This window comes from Poecilia reticulata, chromosome 6 (assembly GCF_904066995.2).
Source record: "Poecilia reticulata chromosome 6, P_reticulata-male-v2, whole genome shotgun sequence".
Taxonomy (NCBI): domain Eukaryota; kingdom Metazoa; phylum Chordata; class Actinopteri; order Cyprinodontiformes; family Poeciliidae; genus Poecilia; species Poecilia reticulata.
The window spans coordinates 28,906,749-28,926,240 of NC_088835.1; the positions used below are offsets into that span (position 1 = coordinate 28,906,749).

The 19,492-nt window shown below is 38.7% G+C and overlaps 2 protein-coding genes across 4 annotated transcripts; one reads left to right on the top strand and one right to left on the bottom strand.

The window, feature by feature from the left end:
* Positions 1-279: 279 nt before the first annotated feature.
* acd (ACD shelterin complex subunit and telomerase recruitment factor) lies at positions 280-3,578 on the bottom strand. Its single transcript, XM_008412547.3, has 2 exons — positions 2,816-3,578; positions 280-2,154 (listed from the first exon to the last, which is right to left on the bottom strand). Exons 1-2 carry the CDS (start codon positions 3,576-3,578, stop codon positions 1,400-1,402), a joined length of 1,518 nt encoding a protein of 505 aa, XP_008410769.1. The 3' UTR covers positions 280-1,399.
* gan (gigaxonin) lies at positions 2,043-18,938 on the top strand. 3 transcript variants are annotated; one of them, XM_008412549.3, is made up of 14 exons: positions 2,043-2,170; positions 5,029-5,174; positions 5,491-5,697; positions 5,852-5,966; positions 6,881-7,231; positions 7,989-8,057; positions 8,317-8,468; positions 9,282-9,403; positions 10,195-10,307; positions 11,146-11,295; positions 13,860-13,996; positions 16,382-16,516; positions 17,195-17,304; positions 17,394-18,938. In XM_008412549.3, the coding sequence occupies exons 1-14, from the start codon at positions 2,105-2,107 to the stop codon at positions 17,564-17,566; spliced, it is 2,046 nt and encodes a 681-aa protein (XP_008410771.2). In that variant the 5' UTR covers positions 2,043-2,104; the 3' UTR covers positions 17,567-18,938. The 3 variants fall into 3 exon arrangements, with proteins under 3 accessions (XP_008410771.2, XP_017161012.2, XP_008410772.2); XM_017305523.2 differs by having other exon boundaries at positions 5,494-5,697; XM_008412550.2 differs by lacking the exon at positions 2,043-2,170 and adding an exon at positions 3,552-3,640.
* The last annotated feature ends 554 nt before the right edge of the window (positions 18,939-19,492 follow it).

Below are 19,492 nucleotides of genomic sequence, written 5' to 3' on the forward strand. Positions count from 1 at the left end.
TTTTGTTGCTTTTTGTTCGTCGTTCCTCGCTTTTTGCTCGTTGTGTCCTACCGCCTTTACTTCCCTTCCTCATGCCCTTTCTTCTATCCTTGCTTCCTTCAGTCCTTCCTTGAGTCTCCAGAGGCCTAAACATAAAATCAGATTAAATATTAAAGCACCATCAATGTGATTAATAAGTATATTTATCGCCTAGCGCCACATTGAAAGTAATAAAGCTTTTAGTCTACATCTGATCATTGCACAATAATCAGGAAACTTTTTTAAATATGATGCTTCCTGTAAAAACCTATTAAAGCTTCTTTTATTCTTTAATAAACATTAAGAAATTTTTAAACTTTGGTACAGAGAAACCACACAGAACTGCACTTCCTGATGCATCTGAAACATTTTAAAAAACACGTACAGCAGAAAAAATGTACAGAACCATTTAATCTCCAAGATAAAGAGAAAAAATTCTCAACATTAGAAAACTATGGAGCGCTGTTTGTAAAGTGAAAACTTAACACCTATAATTTGGTTTATTTGTCCTGCCAGAGAAATAAAATGTGGGCGTTCATTCTTTTAAGTCATGTTTTCACCATATTAGTCCTACTTTTATCAATGTCAAAGTTCCAAACTAAATGCTTAACTTGACATCTAAGTATTTGCTAAATGTTTAGCTTTCAAATTAAATATTAATTTAAATAAATATTCAAACTAAATATTGAGTTTGTGAATTCAACATTTAGTTGGGCAGCTAAATAGTTAAACTAATTTTTTGCCCTCCAAAAGTCAGAAAACCAAGTTAGTTGGGAACCAAATATTTAGCTTAAAAACTAAATAATTGGTTCCAAACTAAATATTTATTTTAAAAATAAATATTTAGCTTAAAAACGAAATATTTTAAAACGAAATATTTTGCTTTCCAAACTCAATATTTATTGCCAATCTAAATATTTTAAATTAAAAGTGAAATATTCAGTTATATTTTGCAATAGTTTTAAAACTATTGCAAAAATGTTTAATTCAAAAAGTAAATATTTTACTTCCAAAATAAATATATTTTGTTCCAACAAAAATATTTCATTAAATCTTTTAAGTTAAATATTTTTGTTGGAAAGCTATTTTTAAGCTCAGACTTAAAATATTTATTTGGGAACTAAATGTTTAAATTAAAAGCAAAATATTTAGTTTGGAAGGTAAATGGACATCTATAAACATGAATAAAATGGTGAAAACATGACTATAAAAGTTAACACCCACAGTTTTTCCCTCTGGCTACGTAAACCAAAACGTTGCTGTTAATTTTTTATTATGTAATCTTACAAACGGCGCTCCAAACAAAACATGGAACCAGGTGTTTCCTTCTATGAAGAAATATTGGACTTTTTGGGAAATAAAAATGGCAACGCGAGTCCAATCAGTCGACGCTCTGCGGATCTTCTGTTGGTTTCGGAGTCAACAGATACCGCAGAGCCCAGTGTAGCAGAGACGCAGCCACTCGGAACTGACTGAAGTCCTGGAGGTTCTGGCCCGACACTCTGTATTTGTAGGAGAACGGTCTGCCGTCGCCGTGAGTGCCTATGGTCATTTTCGGGGCGGGTCCGGTCTGTTTTGGACTGTCCCCGTTTCTGGAAGATCCAATCTGGGAGTCAAAGAGCCAAGATGGCGGACTCCCACTTATTTCTTCCTCCTCTTCTTGTTGTTCCGCTTCGCATCGCTTCCTCTTGGGCTTCCTGTAGCTTCCCGGAACGATGTCGGTTCCGTCTGAGGCAGGAGGTTCTGGTAGACTCACGGTGGCTGATGAGGAGCTCGGTGGGAAGGTGGCGGCGGGTTGGTTTTGATAAGGAGGGAGGAGGCTGGGAACCGGAAGCTGGGTGCTGGCAACCGGAAGCTGGGTGCTGGGAACCGGAAGCTGGGTGCTGGGAACCGGAAGCTGGGTGCTTGCAACCGGAAGCCGGGTGCTGGTTACCACGGCAGCAGAGTAGAGTTTCGGGGTGGACTCCGCGGACGAGTCGGAGGTGGAAGGGCTGATTCCCAGAGGGGGGAACATGTCCCAGGGGTTGGTGGAAAGCAGGGCGGTTGGGTCCGGGAAAGGAGCGACGTCCTCCATCAAAGGAGGGGAATGCTCAGCTGCATTCCCCGCATCTCCCGCATTCTGAACTGGATCGCCACCTGCAGGAGGGACGCGGTAAGTACTTTCTCAGGCTTGCAGACACAATATGGCACCCAATGGGGAGTTTGAATGCAAAAACACCTGTCAGATACTATGAAGCGATATTAGGAACAAGCTAAAAATAACGAAATCAATACAAAAATAAACTTGTACAGAATAAAGTCGTAATATTACTTTAATAAAGTGACTTTATTCTGGTAATATGACTTTATGCTTGTAATACTATTACTTTTTATTATTTCAACTTTATACTGGTGATATCACTTTATTCTCATAGGAGTTTATTCTTGGAATTTTTTTTACCTTATTTTTGTAATTTTTCTTTTTATATGTTATTTTTTCTTAGTATGGCTCTCATACTCTAATAGAAAAGGATGACAGCCACAGAATTATGACTTTTTTCACAGAATTATGACTTTTGATCTCAGAAGGTTAAAGAAATAATTGTTTATATATATATATATATGTATATATATATATATATATTTTTTTTTTTACTTCAGTGATCCTGATCATATTCCAAAGTCATTCATAAAATACACATAAAGCTGAGAATAAATAATTATTCAAATTAAAAAAATACTTTTTTGATATTCCATTGTTTGGCGCCCTTTTTAACCTGGCGCCCCTATGGGTCTATCTATACAGTGCGATACTGACCTGCGGGATCGGTTATCTGCCACGCAACATCCCCCACAGAGCAAGCTTGTTCCCTGCTCTCATCCGGAATGAGAAGCAGCTTCGCCGGGACGCTGAAGCTCGGTTCCCCCTTGTACCGGACCCGGTCCAGGTCCCACCTGGTGCAGTTCGGAGGCGGGGTGTGAGCAGAGGTGGAGGGTCGGGGGTTCCTCAGAGCCAGCAGTCTCTCCCGGATGTCCCGCAGCAGCGTCTGCAGACAGTCGTGCTGCCACTCTCCTAGCAGTTCGGACAGGTCCAGTCCGGCCTGGCTCCGCTGGGAGTCCTCCTGACCAAGAAGGGACCTCCAGGTTCTGCAGATCTTCATCCGGACCGCGGCCGAGCTGGTACAGCAGGGCGTGTTGTCTTTAACCGGACCCGCCGCGGTGGTGGCAAGTTCCCCCACTGACAGGAAGAACCGGCTCTTGGTCTGTTCCGGGTCCATGTGGAACCGGAGCCGGTAGTCCTGCAGACACACGGTGGTGTTCAGGAGGCTGCTGAAGCACTCCCGGTCCTCCTTCTCCTGGAGCTGCTCCCAGCCGGAGGCGGTGAGCACAGCCGGGATCTTGAGCTCTCCGTCGGACAGGAAGAGCAGCCCCGTCGGACCATCGGAACCCCGAGCCTGGGACTGGGTCATCTGACCCACCCCGATGACATGAGCCCTCAGCTGGCTGCCCGACTCATCCCCGCTCCCGTAGCTAAGGATCAGATTCTCGATCCAGGGAGTCAGTTTGCTCCAGGGGGGCATTTGCGGAGCTTGTTTTCAGCTTGACGGAGTGCGCCTGCGACTAGCATCCGACAGGAAACTAAGTACATAAAATAGGTTCCTCCATAATAACTTGTTCAAAAAGCTTTTTTCAAAACCTTCATGTACTTTTACATCAGTTTACAAACAAAACAAGGCAACAATATTAATACAAAGTTTCAGATTTCACAGATTGAGTTGCATATATTCAAAATAATATAGAATAATGTTACACAGAACCGAATACAGATGTTTACCACAAATCAAAGTTATTAATCAAACTACAAAGTTGAGCAGATTTACTTTGAACCAAAATCAACTTAGAACATTTTTCCATTGACATAAATTTGGATTAAGTTTTAAAAGTCTGCATTTATGAACAACAAAAAAAACTTTCCAAGTATAATGTTACTTGTTCGCATTTGAAAAGAGTGAAGGCAGAACAATACGTGTACAATGCAATGTGTACACATACGTGTACGTGCATGATTTTGTAAATAATGATAATTTACTGCAAAGTTGGCATTTTTAATGGACTTTCAATGCAACTTTTAGAGCAACTTTGCATTAAAAGTGTCATTATTTACCGAATGACACTTCATGACAACTGTCATAAACATTCATAAAGACTCCTTCATGTTCATGACAGATGTTATGTCATGTTTATGACAGTGTCATGTCAGTCTTATGTACACCCCTTCAAATAAAGTGTTACCCTTTATGTATATATCACATTTCAAGATAAAAATCACAAAGTGCTTCAACAACAATAAGAAATACAAAAAGTAAATTTAAGCTAAGGCAAGTTTACTAGTGGGACTAGCAGTAGTGATAACTAATGGATAAAGTAGACAAAGATAAAATAAACTTTTGATGTACATATGAATCACAGGACTAATTTAAATAACAATGAATTACACCAGTTAATTTGTCACTGGTGTAATCTAGAGTGACAGATTATATATCTCCGTGGTGAAAACTCAGTGGGGAAAACCTCTGAAAGTCTTCAAACCTACACTGTGAATGGAGGTTCTGCTGGAAAATATGACGGAGCTAGATGAGCACAAAATAATACTGGGTTCATCTCAGTATTTGACAGAATACCGGGAACATTTTTGCTTTTATTTTCGTTGCAAGTTTCTTTAATATTCTAAATGCCTCTTTAAATAATGGATGGATAAATTAAAGCCACTGCTGCTGTATTTATTAACTTTTTTACATGAAGCTTATTGGTGGGACGCTATTACCTGAACTCTTTCCGCCCAGTTCAGGAGACGTTCATGAATCCAAGACAAATACATTACACGAAGTTGTAGACGCATTTTTATACAAATTTCCCACCAGTTATTAGTGTAAATGAGTAGTTTTGTTGAATATTTTTACATGTTGATAAATACACATTTAATTTATTGTTATTCTTCTAATTATACATTCTGGTGTACATCTCGTACAGTTTTGTCCTATGTTCCTGAATGCAGCATGTAACACATGCCTGTACCGTCGACTTCCAACCTTTTGGAGTGATTCATGGTGTTCTGAGGGCAGTCCGGGGCACTCCCTGTGCCCAAAAATACAAAAAAAAAACAAAGAAAACTTCAGGTAAGACTTTACAACAAGCACATATTCTAATAGAAAACTACAGCATGTTGTTTTAGCCCGCGTCGGAGCCGTTAATATAGACTGTAGATTGTTTTGCTGCTAGCGTAGCTTTTCTTGCCAAACTTGATTTAAAAACTGGTTACTTTAAGACGTTCCAGCTTGCAGCACCTGTATGCGCTTGCTTATAGAAAATAAATCTGGGTTCTTTTTAATAGTGGTGCTTTTACAAAGTATTCGGCTCGGTAATAGATAAACATACTAACAGCATTAATTAGCAAACGTTTATGAAATACAGTGTGTACACATCTCTTGACAGAAGACCTGTCCCAAGTCCAGACATGCCGAACTCCACATCCGGTGATCCCGGTTTGACGGTTTCAGATCCGCAGCACTCCCAGAAGCTCCTGAGAGTTCTTCGGACCTTCTGGCAGGAGCAAAGCTTCCACGATGCGCTCCTTGTGGTGGATGGAGAGGAGATCCCAGTGCAGAAAAACATCCTGGCTGCAGCCAGCCCCTACATCAGGTCAGACATTCCTCCTGCACACAGCTGGTCGGACATTTGTTGTGTTTGTGGCAGCAGATTGATGGGTGTGTTCACTTTCATTAGCTGGGAGTGATTCCAGGCAGCTTTTATTTTCATGTTGTGACATATTCTGCTGTGAATAATTTCATTTCAGGACCAAACTGAACTACAATCCTCCTAAAGAAGATGGATCAACCTACAGAATTGAGCTGCAGGGAGTCCCCATGGCCATCATGAAACAGATCCTGGACTACATCTTCAGCGGGGAGGTGATTCCCAGCTTTTTATTCTCAAAATGCACTGTGTCCTCTGATTTATCTGGTCAATCTACACACGATTATGTAAATATATATATATATTGAGGTCAGAAAGATGGGAAAAATTAGTGCAAAGATGTTTTTGTTATGGCCTATTTCAGTAATGTCCAAAGTCTTTGCTCCTGGGGACAAAACTGACAAATTTAAACTACTATCAGGTCACAAAATTCATGAAATTTAAATATACAATTTTTTATGAAATATATAAATTTGTAAAGATTTAAAACATAAAAAAAGACTTTGAACTGTTGCCGCAACTAACGGTCATTTTAGTAACTGATAAATCTACTGATTATTTTTGATGGTAAATTAATTGGATAAAGAAAAGTGTTTCATCTAACCCTTTTTATATGTTGACACAAATATTATGATTAGTGGATTATTGAAATAATCTTGAACTAATTTAGTAATTGTAACATATTCAAACAGTAATTAAGAGAGAAACTGTAAGAAAAATATATACATTTTGCATTTAATGTAAAAGCACCAAAACTCCCACATGGCAGTTTTAGCTTCACCTGGTTCAGATTTACTAAAGAAAACATATTTACTGCATTTTAGGCGGTAAAATTAGTATTTTCTTATTTAAAATCATAATTGAATAATTTGTTTATTTGCATCTTTTAATGTTTTTCTAATAAAAAATGCTTAAGTGATTAAATGAAAAAATGTAGAAAGTGGCATTGTTTATTAGATTAATCATCAGAATAATCAATTAATCGATCACTAAAATAATCGTTATTTGCTGCACTAATAATATGTAATGTTAGAATTTTTCAGAGAAGCTGAATTTTGAGGATTTTATTCCCTGTTAAACAGAATCTTGAAACACCAGTACAGCTGTTGGATTTGTTTTGTAATCCCAGATCACCCTGAGCGAGGAGACCGTCCAGGACATGGTGCAGGCGTCCGACCTGCTGCTCATGACCGACCTGAAGCAGCTCTGCTGCCAGTTCCTGGAGAGCTGCATCACGGCGGAGAACTGCATCGGCATCCGCCTCTTCTCGCTGCATTACTGCCTGCAGCACGTCCACTACGTCGCCACGGACTTCCTGCAGACGCATTTCCGCGACGTGGCGCTCACCGAGGAGTTTAGGGAGCTTCCCCACAGCCGGCTGTGCGAGCTGCTGAGCATGGAGAAGCTCAACGTGGGCAACGAGAAGCACGTGCTGGAGGCCGCTGTGCGATGGTTCACCCATGACCCGGACTACCGCAGGGTGAGGAAGCTTCACGCTCTCCATAGCTGATTTCCAGCTGCTGGGCCTGTCAAGATGATAAGTTTTGCTGGATGTTATTGTGACAAACGATAATATTGGCATTTTGATTAGGGATGCACCGATTGCAATTTTCTGGCCAATCACCAATTATCGATCTTTTAAAAACCTGACCTGCCGATTCCAATTTTTTTGTCTGAAATGTTGCTAAATATAGCAAGAAAGTCGCTGAGTTGGTAACAGTGGAGTGACGATTGTTAACTGCAAACGTGCAGACCTGACCTGGTGGGTCTGTCGATCAATCCTCATTTTTAGGCATTTGTTGAGGAAGATAAGATCAGGGGATCAGATTGACTCCAAATATAATTGTCAGCTGATCTCCCAAAATTAAGGAAGTAAATTGGTAAGCCACTAGTTTTGGGACAGTTTTCAGGAAATATATTTATAATGGTATAATCATGCAAGAACACATTCTCAAAATCAATAAGCATTAAATTTAATTGAATATTTAACACTGGAATTGTAATATATTTTAAATATGCAAAATAAATAAATAAAACAACAAATACAATGAATTGTCTGTAAACAAAATTGTCCCCCAAAAAGGGGCTAGTTGAGACCAAAGTACCACACTGAAGACTTTTAACATCCAGAGAGAAAAGAGAAAAAGGATAAATAATAAATTCATCACGTGATTCATTGATTTATTGTGACCGGCCTAGTTGTTTGACTTCACAGTTTTTCGTTTCTGTGTCTGCAGGTCCATATGAAGGAAGTGATGTCGGCCGTGTGGATGCAGGGCTTGGACCAGAGCTACCTGAGAGAACAGGTGCTGCTGCAAACAGCATTTTGCACATTAGTATCTGTAGATTCTAATGTGCCATTTCAAGTTTCTAATCCTCAAAACTCTGAAGGTTAATTAATGTTCTAATAATATAAACTCAAAGAAACTGAAACACTTTATTCCTCCATCACCTCCAGCAGACACTGAACTGCAGCCATGATTTCCTACTGATCATTTTCACATAAAGTGATGAAGTTGAATTAGTTTTTGCGTTTTAGATGTTTATTTTGTGTCGTGTGATCAGTCCATGGCAGAGCCGCTGATGAGGGAGGTGGTCAGGGAGTTCTGCCAGAAGGTTCTGACGGAGGATCCGCCGCAGGGCGAGGCGATGCTGACCGCCTTCAAACCCCGAGGTTACTCTGAATGCATCGTCCTCGTAGGAGGAGAAGATCGAAGGTAGGAATCTGTATTTTCATCTTCAAGTTGGAACACAACTTACTGCAGAACCGCACAATAACATGCTTGCAGCTGTTTGGGTCCTCACTAAGCCTGTCTTAATGATTGGGAATTAAAATTACTTCATTAATTTTCATTCAGATTAATGTTTTTTCAAGAGCAATTTTGTTGACAGAGTCATTATGATCTATTCCATTAATGGTTTTGGTTGTGTGTGTGGTTTTGTGTTTTTTTTGTTTTGTTTTTGGTTCTCATGTTTTATTTTGGACATTTAAAATATCTTCCACTTCCAGTGTTAAGTGTTCTTTACACAATTAAAGTTTATTGGTTTTGGTATTGGTCATTTATTTATAGATCAATATATTTCCATGTGCATTCTAGTTTTATGTATTTATTTTAAATATTTATTTTATAGTTGGTCATATTTAAGTCACTAACAAAGCCATACTTGAAAATGGTCTCAAAACAACAAAATTGTTGTTTATCACAATAACTTCTGTAACAACATGAAAAAGTTAAATCAGTTCAAGTCATTCTTGAAAAAAATAACAAAAACACTTCTTCCTTTCACTCAACTTTCCAGTAATATTCTTGATCCCATAATCATGAAGATTGTAACATAACATATTCTTTTGTATTGGTTTTGTTCCAACATTTGAGGAATATTTGAAATATCACAATATGTGTTTACTTTTTGAACTGAATTATTGAGAAAAACTTAATTTTTAAAGGATACTTTGTTTTAGTGAGGTGTATTTTAGCTGTAATGTGGGTCAGAGACCTCCATCTGATCCACTGTTCCACTCCGAACAGAACCAGGAAGCCGACCACCGTGACGCGCTGCATGTGCCCGCTCTACGACCCCAACAGGCAGAAGTGGATCGAGCTGCAGCCGATGGGCCTGGCCCGTCTGGGCCACGGCGTGGTCGCCGCCGGTTAGTGCTCCATCGGAATCTGTTCCGGAATAGAAAGGCTTAAGATTAATGGTTCTTAAAATTAAAATTAGTTCCGATGGATTAGCTGAAATAATAATGTCCATCAGAGCTTCTTTTAGTGTTGTAGTTTGTCCGCCATCCAGCAGGGGGCGCCGCTGGTCATCCTTAAGCGGAGCCTTTGATACAGAAACAAAGATGGCGGAGGGATAGCGGAAACACTCCAAAAAGAGTCCGTCGTCGGATGGAAAATGCACTTTATTCGGTTCTGTTTTAAAATATAAAAACTCGATAACCTCATTAAGTTAAGTTTCATATTAATAGCGCTCATTTAGCCGAGCTACACGATGGAGCAACGCCAACCTCTCATTCAAAGATTGTTGACATGCTACTGCTATGAAGACGAGGTGACATGTGGAGGAGATGAAGCAGAAAAAAATGTAACATGATGGAAAAAGAGTATGATACCAATAAGCAATGTAGATTTTGAGGTCTGTTTTGAGTTAATGCACTTCATGAGGCGAAGTTTTAACATGTCTTCATGAGCAAAAGAAGTTCTGTCCGAATATGTCTGTTCATGGGAAATTAAGTGTTTCACATATCGTCACCTTCCTTAATGACCTACGCCATTTTTTACGCCAAACAAACCAAAAAAAGGCCTTAATACAAGAGAAAACTCCGCTTATCAATTGACCGGCTGTCGATTAAATTAGGTGGATTAATTAATCGATAACTTGCATCCTTAGAGCAGAGCAGCAGGCGGGTTGTTGATGAGGCTGTTTCCTGTGTGTCAGAGGGCTTCCTGTTTGTGATGGGGGGAACAGATGAAAACGGCACGATCCTGGACACTGGAGAGAAATACGACCCGGACTCCAACTCCTGGAGCCCCATCCCCCCGATGCTGCAGGTACCTGGTTAATCTGAGAGACTATTCATCTACAAGCTGCATCGGTCTGTCTGCAGCTCTGTTTACAACCTCCATAGATGTCCAAATGGCTTGTTTTAGCATCTTGTGACCACAAGGTGTCAGTATTGCTTTTAAAGTCAAATTGCAATAAAACGCGACAAACTCTTATTTTTGTCTAGTTTCTAGTTGCAGGTATCTTAGTACAGTTGAAATATGACAAACTAGCTTGCAAGTAAATTTTCCACCAAAATATAGAAGTTTTTGGTGGCATTTTATTTGAATGTGTGTGCATGAGACTGATATCACACTATCATGAACGGTTTGACTGTTATGAAGTGTCATTAAGTAAATAATGACATTTTTAATGCAAAGTTAGCACTTTTAATGCAACTTTGCATTAAATGTTGCTTTAAATTGACAACTTTGTAGTAAAATCATTTATAAATAAAGTACTAGTTCTGCTTTCAGATGTTCTCACTTATAACGAGACATTTTCCCTCGTTATAAAGGAAGAAATCTGCTTGTAAAACTAGTCACTTTTAAGTCAATTTTAAGGGATTATTTACGTAAGACAAGTTTCCTTGTTTAAAATTTACTGTTAAGTTAGTTTTGTCTTATTTCAACTGTACTAAGATGTTTGCTAGACACAAATTCTTGGTAAGATTCTGTGTTTTTGCACTGGTTTCTACTGACTTTAGTATCTTTTTCTTTCTGATTTGGTTATGATGGGAGTCACAGCTTTCCCGCTTTTAAACACCATATCTGATCTCAGGTCAGCCAGTTTTTACACACACATGCTGGCTTTAAATAAAATCTGTTTCCTGTCTGATGCTTGCAGCCTCGTCAGAACTTCGGCGTGGTGGAGGTGGACGGGCTTATCTACGTGCTGGGAGGAGAAACCGAAGACCTGGCGCTGACCGCGGTGGAGGTTTTCGACCCGCATTTCAGCACCTGGAAGATGCAGGCGAGCATGACGATGATGCGGAAGGTAACCGAGGAGGACTTCACTTCTTCCCAACATTGATTCAGTTCTTTCAAGTTCACTGACATTAAATTTTCCACATCAATACAAAAGATGCAAAAGATCAAGAAAATGGCAAAACCTTGATTCTTTGATTTTGTTATTCATTTTGTTTCAATTGAATTAGATGCAAAGGTAATGTGTAATACATGTATATACATATAATTACATTAAATTACCAAAGATAATTTATTGAGCAGAATTTAAACATCAGCTTTGTTGAAGTTTCTGCTCACAAACCAGGAATTTGACTTTGATTCCACCTTGTTCTCAATTTTAAATATGAATATGAAAAAGCAAAACTAAAAGACAAGGTTTACAATTTATAAAGTTTTAATAATTTAAAATGGACTTACACACAATAAAAATTAAAATAAGAAACAAATAAAGTAAAAATAATAAACATGACAATATATATATATATATATATATATATATATATATATATATGAGTTTTGTTCACCTCTGTGACCTGCAGGGGGCGCTGTACAACCTCTGAAGAGTTCCTGAGAAAGGAAACGTTGCTAATATTACTTTTTTAGCAAATCAAGTATTTAATACTTCCTAAATAAACAGAAACTATTTATAGATTTTAGTGATTACAGAAAAATTTTCCACTGTCACTGATTTAAGCAAAGAAAAATCCCACAAAAACATCAGAGCTACAATGTGACTTATTGACATTTTTCTGTAATTTCTGGTTGAGTGTGTAATTTCTTCTTCTTGCATCGTCTGTCAGAAACATGCTGTGCAGCAGGACGGTCTCAGGGCCCAGTCAGCATATGTGTGGTGGCATCTTATCATATTTGTATTTTGCTTTTATATCCGTTTCCTTTACTTCTGTTCTCTGAACTTGTTGTTTCAGCTGAAGCTGCTCTTAGTGACGTCTCTTTTCTGTTTCTTTGTAATAAAAGGTAATTATTGTGACGGAACGGCTTCATGTTAAGACATCATGTCAACCGTTACCACAGACTGCTGCTGAGTTTCACAGACTTACTTGATAAAAGTATGACCAACATGAGGTTGTAACACTTTCCTGTTATTTTGTTTATTTCTGAACCACTCAGAGGAGAACTAGACTTTAGACGCAGATTTTAACACGTTAACACAATCAGGTTTATTTGAATATTACATGTCAGCAACAAGGCAGTTCAAAGTGCTTTACACCATAAAAACTCAATCATAAAACATAAAAAAACAAAGTCCAATAAACAATTGAGAAACAAACATTACATTTTGATGAGTGACATCGTGAAAATCATCAACACACGTCGAAAATGTTGGTCAGCGTTTCATTTACTACGATTCAAAAGCAAATCTGAACAGGTGGGTTTTAATGTAGGTTTAAAGGCACTCAGTGTTTCAGCTGTTTTGCAGTTTTCTGGAAGTTTGCTCCATACAGGGATTAAAGAGCTCCTGCCGGGGGCCGGATTTCCAGCTTTTGACCAAACGGTCCGCCTCAACCAATCTTTATGGTCTGCCTCAACCAAACTGTAGTATCCGGGCTTAAAGAGCGCCATCTGGGGGCCGGATTTCCGGCTTTTCAAGAAAAGCGAGCACTGGACCAAACGGCCCGCCTCAACTAAACTGTAAATAATAGACAAAGATTTCTGCCAATCAGAATTCTAGCTTCCGTGTTCTTGACCAATGACTGTAAAACGGTTTGTAGAAAAGAAGCGCATGCGTTCGGTTTGGCGGTTAAATCAAATGCGTTATGAAAGAAGATGGAGTTTGTCTCACCCGGTGATGTTTTATTGAGGATTTTTGTACATATGTTTTGGCAGTTCTGTGATCATGTCAAAGCAGCAACTTATATTAAAAAGTGTTTTATTTCCGTTTGAAGGCTGCCCGCTTCCATGGAAGGACAACAGAAAATCGCTCTTATAAACATGTAATTACTAAAATCACGATACCCTCACTTTGTATCCCTCTGAAAAATGAACCCATTTAAATAAAGAAATCCCTCCATGGGTGATACCACCATAGAGAGCGTTCATTTTATAGTGTTAACACCGGTATGAAACGGGGGTGATAGAACAACACAGCACTTTTAAAATTCAATAAGCAAAATACCGAAATTGTTTCCCTTGTTTTACAAGGTTTATGTCAGTCTGCCTTTTCCCCATCGATACTCTTCCCGACCGCCCTGCACCATAGGGGGTAAAAAAAAACACAACAAAAACGACGCGCACATTGCGCAAAACTCTGAAACAGGAAAAACGGGACATAAAACGGAGCGACGAACTAGATGTGAATTATAGCATAAAACACAGAATCCGACGCTGAATAGTGAAAAATCACATGATGTGAAACACATGACGATTAGGCGGCGCAGCAGGTGATGAGTGAAGATTACTGATGGTCAATAAACAATAGTGGACATAGCAATAAACCAAGAGAGGATGACACTAATCAAAGGAAACTAAATGGAAATGAATGAAGAACAAAATGCAATGGTGTTTGGTTTAGTTTTTTTGGTTTGTATGCTGCAGTTAAGTAAATAAAAGCATAGATTACATTTTCGCCCTTAGGTGGGATGCTACGCCTCGATGAATAAGAAGATCTACGCCATCGGCGGTGGATCCTACGGGAAACTCTTTGACTCTGTGGAAAGCTTTGACCCAAAAACCCAGCAGTGGACGGGCCTGTGTCCCCTGAAGGAGAGACGGTAAGCGTGACGCCGTCAGGTGACCGTCTGCACATCGGCCGTGACGCCGCGCGGAAGCACGAGTTGCTCAACAGGAAATGAAACGAGGCTTCTGTCGCAATCCTGAATGGTTTAGCGTTAGCTTGAGCCGCGCCACGCCTCATCCATGCTGACACATGATGCTGCTGCTGTCGAGTCACGCTGCATTCAGCCTGGAAAACTCTTCTCCTCATCAGCTGTGGCGTTGATGCAAACCAGCGGCTGAACCAGAGTTTTGGGTTTCAATCTTCATCAGATTCTTACCTATTCAAGCCGCTGAAGGTTGTTTTTCTGAGGGGTTTCTTTGAATAACCACATCCCGGCTCATATCTGTGGTTTTCACGTTTCCTCCATAACCTGATTCACACACTCATTTACTTTTCGTCTGCACTCCTCTCATTACTGAGGCTGAACTTTAAGGTCATCTTGTTGTTTTTAGTCACTCATCAGATCAGAAACTCATCACTTCAACTTTGAAATATCACATATTTAGAAAAGTTTTTATAGTTTCTTGAAGTAGGCAATGGTAACAAATGTTCCTGGACTTTAGATTGTCCCAAACAATAGGATTGTTTTTTGAGACCATTTTCAAGTAAAATAATGGTAAAGGCATAAAAATGCAAGAAAACATTCTCAAAGATCAATGAACTGTAAATTATAATCTACATTTAACACTTCAACATTTTAAATATCCAAAATAAACAAACAAAACAACAGAAACAACAAACAAAATCAATCATGAGGTTTCTGTAAACAGACTGAAGACTTTTGTCATCCAGATTTTGGTTGAAAGAGAGAAAGGAAAAAAAAAACATGCAAATTAGAATTATTGAGTTTAATTTAACATGTGATTAATTGATTTATTGCTTATTGCAACAGGCCTGTTTTGAAGTTGTACTGTGAACTTGGTTGTTAAACAAAAATGACTCGTATCGGTTTAGTTTCTCTAACTTTTGCAATCAGAAATATTCAACCTCTTATCAATTTTTATTCCAAGCCAGATTGATCTTTGATTGTATTATTTGAGTTGAGAGAAACGGGAACTAAACAGAACGTGCAGGATGTGGTGTCTGTATGTGGTCAAGATAAATTATGTCACAAGTCTCAGGTGTTTGGATTTAAAACAAAAAAGAAAATTTTTGCCATTTTTCAGCTAATATTTGGACAACATATCAATAAGTAGACCTCATCTTCTGTTAGAGCTGATTTTAATAAAATTTTTTCTCACTTTCTTTTATAAAAAATAGATTAGAAATGACAGAAAATATTTTTGAAAAGCGGCTTTTCTTTCTCTCTCCTGTAAGTTGTACGATAAAGTATGAGAAGCTTTAATTACAAGAATATAGTCGTAATATGATCAGAATAAAGACACTATTTTACCTGAACGACATCTTAAAATTATGAGAAAAGTACATTTAATTAGTCATAAAGATCTGATGTAGACCAGTTCATGTGGTTTTCTTCTAAATGGACTCAATAGTTAGCAAAATCCTTTTAAACTCCTGATATTGATAATAATTTGATTCTTTTGTGTTAAAATATTAAATATTTTTTATTTGTAAAACTTAAGTATAACTTCACAAAATGTTCAATGTTACACAATTTTAATTTGGGGGTATTTTTTGTGTTGAAGTTCCCATAAAACTACGACTTTTTCTTCTAATTTTACAACTTTATCCTGCTAATCTTAACGGTTTATCCTCGTATTAATTTGACTTTATTCTTAAAATTAAAACTGTTGCCTCATCCTTATATTTTCTGGTAGAGTTGACCTGAATTTGAAGTCCAAGTAAACATCATGGCGACCCTTTGACATCACTCCAAACTACGGAAACCCAAAGAAAAACAAAAAATTTAATCTTTAAAAGCCAAAAATTTGATCAGATTTATCGCCCAATCTGTTGGAAATGTGCTGTCAGCCATCTTTGAAAAATGGGACACTATCAAAATCAAATGACCAAATAAAAATGTTAGCATGAACTCGAATGCATCTTCTGTCTTAAAGTCGAGCAGAAAGTTAAAGTTCAGCATCCAGTTCAGAGGCAAAGCGGCACCAAAAACTGAGGAAATTTATGTGAATTTCTGATCCTGAAGACGTATATAAAAAAATCTCTTAAATATTCTGTCTCTCTTTTATTGTGGCATTTATCAAACAGAAATAACTTTGTTAAATATGGCGTAAAAAAGATAAGTTTGGTCTCATCTCATTTCAGACATTGAGAAAAATATTTTTGTCATTTTATTCAGTTTCAACTATGGAAAGATTTGGTTTGTTTTTGAAATTTCGGAACATCCGTGAAAACCAGGAAGTCATGTTGGATATGTGTGTTGATATTTCTGTTTTATGACTCACTTTGTCCCGCTCAGGTTCGGCTCGGTGGCCTGCGGCGTCGGTCAGGAGCTCTACGTGTTCGGCGGAGTCAGAAGCCAAGAGAGCGAAAACCCCGAGCAAAGACAGATGATGACCTGCAAGTCCGAGTTCTACCACGACGAGATGAGAAGGTCCAGTTTTAAAAGCTTAATCCAGCTTATGATTCATGATTTAATGCATTGAGGCGAGTCCAAAACATGACTATGAAATGTCAGTTATTTCTTATTAAACAGAGGCGATAAAAACGTTAACATTTTCCCCTTTTTACACTGGAACTGAGAAAATAGCAGCTAGGCGTCTGTAATTTAAGGCAGTGATTAAATCGGGTGTACAAGCTTTTTCTGTTATTAGGGCTTTAGCATGCAACTATGGTAACAATCTTTTTTTTTTTTTACATATTTGTTGAAACTGTCACTATGTTCAGACGGTTTAATACGAGACAGATAATCTGAAAAGATTGAGCTCCTCTGCCTCCCAGCGCTACCTAGAAACAACCAATCACAGCCAGGAGGCGGGTCTTAATGCTGTCAATCAGTGTTGTGTACAACCTGCTCATTGTGCCCACAGTAGCTCTCTGCTACGCGACTGCTAGCATAGCCTGTCATGAATGCTAAGGCTAGTTAGCATAGCCTCCGAAGACGGCGGATAAATGGTTTCATTCTAACTGTAAGTTGTTTTCAGGCAAAAGAAAATCATTTTCTTTAAATTAAAAAAATCAAACAAATGAAACTAGTTACTACCCACCTCTTCTAACTGGGTTACGTTCTGAGCGTGAAAAGTTGACGTGTTTCCTGAACGTTGTGCTTCAGGTGGATGTTCCTTGACGACCAGAACCTGTGCATCCCGGCCAGCTCCTCCTTCGTCTACGGGGCGGTTCCGATCGGGGCCAGCATCTACGTGGTGGGAGACCTGGACACGGGTCAGTAAAAAGAACAGCACCCGGTGCTTTCCAGGTCGGTCGCATCGCTAACCCGCAGCGGGTTTTTTTTTTTCCTTTCGCGTGCGTAGGGACGAGCTTCGACTACATCCGGGAGTTCCGGCGCAGCACCGGGACGTGGTTCCGCACCAAGCCCATGTTCCCCAGCGACCTCTCCAAAACGGCCTGCGCCGCCCTGCGCATCGCCAACTGTCGCCTGTTCCGCCTCCAGCTGACCCAGGGCATGTTCCCCATCAGGTTGTGATTCCTGGCACCCCACGGCTCACTGCTGCCCCCTGCCTCCTGATCAGGGTTAGGGCGTCACAGGAAACTAAGCGCTGGGGATCGTGGACTTTTACCGTTTGACTTGACGAGACTAAAACTCATCAAAACAAGTTTTTCATGGGGAAGGTTTTCTTTTCCCTCTTTTTTTTTTTTTTTAGGAATTTTTTTATATTTTCTATTTAACTTGAGACTTTATCTTTCTGTTCTTTACAGATCATTCTTCATTGTTTTACGTTTACTAATGGGTCGGGGAGAGATTGAACACTAATATCTAAAAAATTATGATGCTCACTTAATTTAGAGGAGATTTTTAAGGAACTTGCAGCACAGGTTATCTTTTAGGATTTAAGTGATATTCCTAAAATGATTCACATATTTGATGGTGAACACTTTTAAACTAAATGTGAACATTTATTTAATTTGTTCTGGCTGAGGCTTGCTAAACTGGGACGGAGATTTAAAGGTTGTGGCGCTTTTACTTTTATATGAAATCTTTTAAAGTGATGCTTTTAATGCAGGTTCACTCCAAAAATCCATAGAATCAGAAAATGTCGAGTCACTGGTTGCTATGGTGATTTCCCGCCTTTCCCAGAGAGCAGAGGAGGCCAAATTTAACCCTCAAACAAAAGGCCACTGTATAAAAACTATGTGGTGTCAAAATCAATCATGATCCATGAATATCAGAACCTTTTGGTGGATAAACTTGTACATTTTTATAAATCTGCAAGGTTTTAAAAAGAAGACATGGAAAATTAAAGAGAGCATAAAGATAACCGGAGTGAATGAGTGGTTTAATGCGAGTTCTGTGTGTTTTGGGGGAATTTGACAGAAAATTGTAATTCCTACAACAATGAGAAACACACTGGAGAAAGTAGAAAAAAATATCTACGTTTTGATATATAAACTGTACATGTGGAGACAAAGCTGTAGATGTAAAAGTGGTTTGAATAAAAAAAACTGAGTATTTTCCAGGGTAGGAATTAAGCCAAGCCTGATTTTAAATAATGTATCATTTTATTGATTATGAGGCTTTTTTAAAATTTCAAATCTATATTATTTCTTACTGGAGCTGCTGATCTAGGACAGTTTTGTGATTTGAACCCAGCTTTATTCCATCAGGATTACATTCTTTTGTGGAGAGAAAAGTTACCTCCCTCAAAGATATCTGGAGATCTGAGGCACTTTTGAAAGAAATTGATGGATTCCCAAAATATCTTGATAATAAATTTGTTTACGAAGGAAACGCACGTTTATTCAAAGTGTTTAAATGTGGATATTTTTTTATTTGTGAAAGTGTTGATGCTTCCTGCAGATAAAATGACGCTGTGTTTCCAGATGATGCATCCGGACAATTATGTGTGGGCCTGATTATTGTGCAAACACACCATTTGTATCGTCGTCACTTTTGATCATCCATAGTCACTGAGTCGTGAACATGTTTGATCAATTTAACCTGCTGGATTTTCTGGAAGTTCCTAGAACTCATTGCTCCAGAGGAAATCTTTGCCTGGAGGCGGAAAACGAGTTTGGAGAGTCTCTCTCAGACGTCTCCTGTATGAAAATGAATCGGAGCGGAACGACGTTGTTCCACAGCGCCAGATGTTTAGGATATTTAACTTTAATCTTTTGTCTACGAAAAATAAAGTTTAATTAAAAAAACAAATTGATCCAGTTTCTGTAAGAAAACAGTGGTATGAAGGAGCTCTTTGTGGCTCTTTCCACAGTCCAGTATTTACAGTAAATATACTGCACAGCATCACTGTTGTCTAAACAGCGCCTCACGTTTGGTTGTTTGTGAGGAAATTCACTAAGTGCTGAAAACAAAACGCTCGTTTTGTTTTTGTTTGAACACAGACGTGTTCACATGAACATCACCTGCTAAACCTACTGCTTTGTTATCCATCCA